The sequence below is a fragment of the Rhincodon typus genome, chromosome 2 (genome assembly GCF_021869965.1).
Source record: "Rhincodon typus isolate 14 chromosome 2, sRhiTyp1.1, whole genome shotgun sequence".
NCBI lineage: Eukaryota > Metazoa > Chordata > Chondrichthyes > Orectolobiformes > Rhincodontidae > Rhincodon > Rhincodon typus.
This window is the reverse complement of record NC_063333.1, coordinates 1,484,330-1,491,809: the sequence shown is the minus strand read 5'-3', so window position 1 is coordinate 1,491,809 and position 7,480 is coordinate 1,484,330. Positions and strand designations below refer to the sequence as shown.

The 7,480-nt window shown below is 48.1% G+C and overlaps 1 protein-coding gene across 1 annotated transcript in view; it reads right to left on the bottom strand.

Moving 5' to 3' along the window:
* Positions 1 to 7,480, bottom strand: part of wdr97 (WD repeat domain 97) — a 78,236-nt gene that overhangs the window by 21,975 nt on the left and 48,781 nt on the right. Inside the window, exons 15-16 of the mRNA XM_048617495.1 lie at positions 2,181 to 2,300; positions 584 to 757 (exon numbers count right to left, since the gene is read on the bottom strand). Coding sequence (XP_048473452.1) covers positions 584 to 757; positions 2,181 to 2,300 — 294 coding nt within the window. The remainder of the gene's footprint in view (positions 1 to 583; positions 758 to 2,180; positions 2,301 to 7,480) is intronic.

Here is a 7,480-nt window from a genome sequence, read left to right as displayed (position 1 = left end):
GGCACAGAGCTCACTCTCACCTGGGTATGAGCTCACTCTCACCTGGGTATGAGCTCACTCTCAACTGGGCACAGAGCTCAATCTCACCTGGGTATGAGCTCACTATCACCTGGGCACAGAGTTCACTCTCACCTGGGCACAGAGCTCACTCTCACCTGGGTATGGAGCTCACTTTCAACTGGGCACAGAGCTCACTCTCACCTGGGTATGTGCTCACTCTCACCTGGGCACAGAGCTCACTCTCACTTGGGTATGAGCTCACTCTCACCTGGGCACAGATCTCACTCTCACTTGCGCACAGAGCTCAATCTCACCTGGGTATGAGCTCACTCTCATCTGGTTATGAGCTCACTCTCACCTGGGCACGGAGCTCACTCTCACCTGGTTATGAGCTCACTCTCACCTGGGCACAGAGCTCACTCTCACCTGGATATGAGCTCACTCTCACCTGGGCACAAGCTCACTCTCACCTCCCCACACAGGTACATGTGGTCTCCCACCCCAATAATGATCAGCAGATTGCAGGATGGGGGTTCTGAGGGACACGTTGTTGTTAGAAGAAATTTCTATGTAAAATTCTTACTGTTGAATCTGGTTCAGGGAAGATGCTGTCAAACCAGGAGGTCCCCTTGAACGACGTGACAAAAACGGGGAGTGGGGATGACGCCACTCCCTTTGACAATTGAGAAGATCTTCGTCTTGCGACTAATTCATTTTTCACTGCAGCTGTGCTCGATAATTTCCGAACCTTCTGTCCCTGTGTGCAGGAATGTTCAATATCACCATCAAACACTCCCAGGGACAGGGACAGCACGGGGTTAGATACAGAGTAAAGATCTCTCTACACTGTCCCCCATCAAACACTCCCAGGGACATGGACAGCATGGGGTTAGATACAGAGTAATGCTCCCTCTACACTGTCCCCATCAAACACTCCCAGGGACAGGGACAGCTTGGGGTTAGATACAGAGTAAAGCTCTCTCTACACTGTCCCCCATCAAACACTCCCAGGGACAGGGACAGCATGGGGTTAGATACAGAGTAAAGCTCCCTCTACACTGTCCCCCCATCAAACACTCCCAGGACAGGGATAGCATGGGGTTAAATACAAAGTCGCACAACATTCAAACTGTGTTTTGATCTTGTTGCTGTTTATTTTTAACTTGTTGTCAGTTGATATAAACAGTCTGCCTGCCCCCTGCTGATTGAATGTGTTTCTGATCTTCAATATCAGAGTGACATTGCCAGGACCTTCCTTCTTGGGTCAGTCGTGTAAAACCCTGCTGACAGAACCTGAAAATCAGCTGTATTCTGTGCTGAATGGGCCTGTGCAGGACTGGTAGCATCACTGAGTGCTCGTTCTCCCACTCCCTTCACAGCTCCCCGTCCAAACTATAACATCTACCCCATGACTTTTCACTGTTTCCATTGGTTCAACTGCACAACTACTTTCGAACATTTAGCTAACTCTGCAAGTGTTTGATTGGATTAGCAATTACATCTATCTTACTGGAATGGAGAGACGAAGAGAAAGTGTTTTTGACACAGACAGTGACACAGAAACTCAGCCCAATTAACCAGAGAGACACAGGGAGGCGCACAGGGACATTGAGAAGCACAAAGCCAGCACCCTATTGAAACAGATATTAACCAAACCACTCACACCCACACAGAGAGTCGTATGGTCAGACAAACAATACTGGATACTGATGAGACAGAGATATCTACAGACAATAAAATGGACCAGTGACACCTGTACTCTACACACCCTGGCCTATTTGTTTGACTAAACTGAGGGTACAAACATTAAAAACTGAGACAGAGAGAGAGAGAGCAAGAGTGAGAGAGAGTAAGAGAGAGCGTGAGAGTGAGAGAACGAAAGAGAGTGAGAGTGAGAGAGAGTGAGAGTAAGGGAGAGAGAGAGTGACAGAGAGAGTGAGAGTGAGAGTGAAACTGAGAGAGACAGACAGAGTGTGACAGAGACAGCAAGAGTGAAAGAGGGTAAGAGAGAGTGAGATTGAGAGTGAGTGAGAGAGAGAGTGAGAGAGAGCGAGAGAATGAGAGAGGGAGAGAGTGAGAGAGCGAGAGAATGAGAGAATGAGAGAGAGAGAGAGTGAGAGAGTGAGAGAATGAGAGAGAGAGAGAGTAAGTGGGGTTGACATCAGGATGAAAAGTTTTACCGAAGGGGCCGCGATGAGAGGTGATTGCCCCAAATGTTGTTTTGCTTTGTGATTCTCCTTCTCCAGTAACTCCAGTTTCTCCAGGAAGATGCTGGAATGACGAGTCAATGTGTCTGAGGGCTGATGGAAGAAGGTTAGAGATTAGCAATCTGAACATCTCCTTGTGGGGTAATGGTTAGCAATGACCCAATAACCTCTCTCACAGATCAGCAATCTGACTTTAACTCAGGATTATCTCCAGAGTGGTCAGCCTGGTGGTCTCCTGAAGTTCAGACCAATCTAAACGGTTCAAACGTTATATTCAAAATTTCTTTGAACATCATCATGGGATTTTTTTGATGGAGTATAGAGTACCAGAACAGGGAGGTGATGTTGAACTTGTACAAGATATTTGTTAGACCCCAGCTGGAGTGCGGGCCCCACATTATAAGAAAGATGTGAATGCATAGGAGAGAGCGATTTACAGGAATGGTTTTGGGAATGAGAAACTTCAGTCAGGAGGATCGATGAGATTGTTGTCCTTGGGGAAGAGAAAGCTCAGTGGTTAGGGAGAAACTGTTCCCATTGGTGGATGGATTGAGAGTGAGAGGGCACAGATTGGAGGTGACACCAGCAGAGAGTGGGGAGGGGCTGGAATGCCCTGCCAGCACAAACATTCCGAGCCAAATAGCCTCCTCCTGTCAATGTGTAAGATTAATGGACTCCCCTTTCCCTGTGTATCAGGCTCGAGGGGCCAAATGATCAAGATACGCAATAGCAAACATTCAAGAAACGCATGGGGGAACTGCATCAACTGTTTATTCCTGTCTGTCGTTAAAGCAAAATGGGTAAGAGGGCCAATCCATGGCTTACAAAGGAAATTAGAGATAGTATCTGATCCAAGGAAAAAACATACAGATTGACCTAGAAAAATAATAAATCTGAGGATTGGGAGCAGTTTAGAATTCAGCAAAGCAGGATCAAGAGATTGATTAAGAAGGGGGACAAAGAGTAAGAAAGTAAGATTGCAGGGAACATAAAGACTGACACTAAGAATTTCTATAGGTACGTGAAGAGAAAGAGATTGGTAAAGACAAATGTAGGTTCCCTACAGGCAAAAACAGGAGAATGTATAATAGGGACAAAGAAATGGCTGAGGAAGTGAATACATACTTTGGTTCTGTCTTCAAAAGAGAGGACATAGATCAGCTACAGAATTGTTGGAAAGATTTAGTGATAGGGAAGAATTGAGAGAGATCAACATTAGTAGAGAAATGGTGCTGGGAAAACTGCTGGGATTGAAGGCCGATAAATCCCCAAGGACTGATAATCTACATCCCAGAGTACTTACGGAAGTAGCTTTAGAAAAAGTAGATGCATTGGTGGTGATCTTCAGGATTCTATAGACTCTGGAACAGTCTCTGCAGATTGGAGGGTGGCTAATGTCATTCCAGTATTCAAAAAGGGAGGTTGAGAGAAAACAGGGAACCTAACATCAGTAGCGAGGAAAATTCTCGAATCCATTGTCAAGGATTTAATAGCAGAGCATTTAGAAAGCAGTGGCAGGATCAGACAGAGTCAGCATGGATTTATGAAGGGGAAACCATGCTAGATAAATCTGTGGGAATCTATGAAGATGTAACTAGTAGAGTCGACAAGGGGGAAAGCGTTTGACGAAGTCCCACATAAGAGATTAATGTACAAGATTAAAGCGCATGGGATTGCGGGCTGTGTAGTGAGATGGATAGGAAAGTGGTTGGCAGGGAGGAAACACAGGGTAGGAATTAATGGTCCTTTTCAAATTGGCAGGCAGTAACTAGTGGGGTGCCACAGGGATCAGTGCATGGACCCCAGCTATTCACGATATATATTAATGATTTGGATGAGGGAACAAAAGTGACATCTCCAAGTTTGCAGATGATACCAAATTGGGTGGGGAGGGTGAACTGCGACAAGGATGCAGAGATCCTACAGCATGATCTGGACAGGTTGGGTGAGTGAGCAAATCAATGGTAGATGCAGTATAATTTGGATAAATGGGAGATTATTCACTTTGGAAGCAAAATCAAGAAGGCAGATTACTACCTGAATGGCTGTAAATTGGGAGAGGGGAGTGTGCAGTGGGACCTGGGTGTCCTTGTGCACCAGTTGCTGAAGGTAAGCATGCAGGTGCAGCAGGTGGTAAAGAAGGTAAATGGTATGTTGGCCTTCATTGCGAGAGGTTTCGAGTACAGGAGCATGGAAGTGTTGTTGCAGTTATACAGGGCCTTGGTGAGAACACACCTAGAATCGTGTGTGCAGTTTTGGTCTCCTTTTCTGAGGAAGGATGCTCTTGTTCTCGAGGGAGTGCAACGAAGGTTTACCAGGCTGATCCCAGGGATGGTGGGTCTGACGTATGAGGAGAGATTGACTCAGTTAGGACTGTTTTATCTGGAGTTCAGACGAATGAGGGGGATCTCATAAAAACTTGTAAAACTTTAACAGGACAGGACGGGGTAGATGCAGGGAGGATGTTCCCGATGGTGGATATGTCCAGAACCAGGGGGCACAGAATGAGGATTCGGGGTAGACCGTTTAGGACGGAGACGAGGAAGCATTTCTTCACCCAAAGAGTGGTGAACCTGTGGAATTCATTATCACAGGAAGTAGTTGATGCCAAAACATTGAATGTATTCAAGAGGTGGCTAGATATAACACTTGGGGTGAATGGGATCAAAGGTTATGGGGAGAAAGCAGGATTAGGCTTTGAGTTGGATGATCAGCCGTGATCGTGATGAATGGTGGAGCAGGCTTGAAGGGCCGAATGGCCTCCTCCTGCTCCTATCATCTATGTTTCTATCACCCCCTGTTACAGTAACAGGCTGGATGGGCTGAATGGCCTCCTCCAGTGGGGCTGAGGTGATGATCTGGCTGGCTACAATTTCCCAATCACAGGAATCTGCAATTGTCACGGAGTCATAGAGGCCCAGAGCAGAGAGAAACGGCCCTTCAGCCCATCATCCCAGACTAAATGTAGTCTATGGTGAAGTGACAGAGCTGCTGTGTTGTGGTTACAGTGAAGGAGTGAAGGTACCTGAGATGAGGGGTCAGAGCGGGGCTGGGGCTGAGGGAGTTCCTGTGACCAGGGGGCCTCAGTAAACTGGCTCGATATTCTCTGGACTTCAGAGGAATGAGCGGTCATCGCATTGAGACAGGAATATTGTGAAGGCGTTTGGCCAAGGAGTCACTAACAGAGAGTTTCCAGCTTGTTAAAGAGTCTGGAACCAGGTTGAGTGGGGTGGGGGGGAGTCACAATCAGGATGTGGGAATGATGGTTATCAGCTCATTCACTCAGGGTGGGGGTCTGGTCAAGCTTTGGAATTGTCTATGCCAGAGGGTTCTGGAAGCTCCAACATTGAATTACTTAAGGCGGAGACAAACAGGTTTCTGGGAACTCGAGGTACAGGGGAGAGGGTAGGGAAGTGGAGTGGATCCCAGAGATCAGCCACGATCCTAATGGAGGGTGGAGGAAGCTCGATGGGCCGAAGGTCCACTCCTGCTGCTATCCTCTATGTTCCTGTGTCATTCCTTCACATACAGGGTCATAGAAACCATCACCTTGCCCACTCACCCCACCCCCAAAAAACAGAGTGATGGTTCTCACTCAGAGTTCCCGAGAGTGAGATGAAATGTTGGTTTTAACAGAGATACTGTGTAAGGATATGGGGGACTGGTGGGAGAGTTCCACTAAGTTGTGACAGTGGCTCAGTGGATAGCACTGCTGCCTCACAGCGCCAGGGACCTGGGTTCGATTCCACCCTCGGGTGACTGTCTGTGTGGAGTTTGCACATTCTCCCTGTGTCTATGTGGGTTTCCTCCAACAGTCCAAAGATGTGCAGGGTAGGGAGGATTGGCCCTTGCTAAATTGCCTATAAAAGATCCAGAAGATCATCAGATGCCATTTCTGCCACCACCAGACACATATTCCCCTCCCTTGTCCGCCTTCTGCAGGGACTGTTCCCTCCTTCACCTCCCGACAGCCCTATGGCACCTTCCCCTGTAACTGGCAAAGGTGCAACACCTGCCCATTTACCTCCTCCCTCCCCAGTATCCAAGGGCCCAAACATACCTTCCAGGTGAAGCTGCACTTCCAAGAATCTAGTCTACTGCATTTGCTGTTCACAATGCAGTCTCCTCTACGTTGGGGAAACGAAGCGTAGACTTGGTGACTGCTTTGCTGAACATCTACGTTCTGCTCGCAAAAAAGACCCTGAACTACCTGCTGCCTGCCACTTTAACACACCACCCTGTTCCCTGGCCAACATCGCTGTCTCTGACTTGCTGCAGTGTTCCAGTGAAGCCCAACGCAAGCTGGAGGAACAACACTTCATTTTCCACTTGGGGACCCTACAGCTCTCCGGACTCCATAGTGAGTTCAATAATTTTAGGTCCTAAACTCTCCCATGTCCCAGCCCCCTACCCCACACACCAGGCCTTGTTACCACATAGCCTGCCACTACACACCCCTGTTGTTAGTCACTAACAGTCCCCATTAACAACTACTCACCCTCCCAGCCTGATCGTTAGCAACTCCTTTGTCTGGCCAACTGTCTTTCTCTCTCTTTGGGCTCTATCCTATCGTTTACTCCCTACCCCACCCACCTCCCTATTTTCTGCATATAAACTGACGTTTTCCCAGCCACCATCAGTTCTGAGGAAGGGTCACCGGACCCGAAACGTTAACTCTGTTTTCTCCTTCACAGATGCTGCCAGACCTGCTGAGCTTTTCCAGCAACTTTGTTTTTGTTCCTGAAATTGCCTGTAATGTCCAGGCTAGATTTATTAGCCATGGGAAATGCAGGGTTAGATGCATAGGGTAGGGGGTGTGGGTCTGCCTGGGATGCTTGTCAGAGAGCCACAGTTGACTTGAGGGGCTGAATGGCCTGCTTCCACGCGGTAGGGATTCTATGCTCACTCAGAGAGTGGAGCAGACCCACAGGACTGAATGGCCTCCTTCTGTACTGTAATAATTTTGTGATGGTGTGGGGAGGGAGGGAGGGAGGAGTTGGGATAAGATGTTTGAGGCACATGGGGGTGAGGTGGACAGAGGGGTTTGAGGTGTTGATTGGCTGCGATTCTCACTCTGTGAGAGTCTCTCGCTGAGTGAAGGTCACAGAGACAGGAGGCCATTCCTGAGGATAGCAGCTACAACACCGTCAAGATTCAACTCACCAGCCTCATTCCATCTCACATCCACCTCTCTCCCATGCCACACTTCCCAACTCTATCCCCATGTCCTATCCATCCAACTCTGTCCTAGTTACCTTACGGGGGGGGGGGGG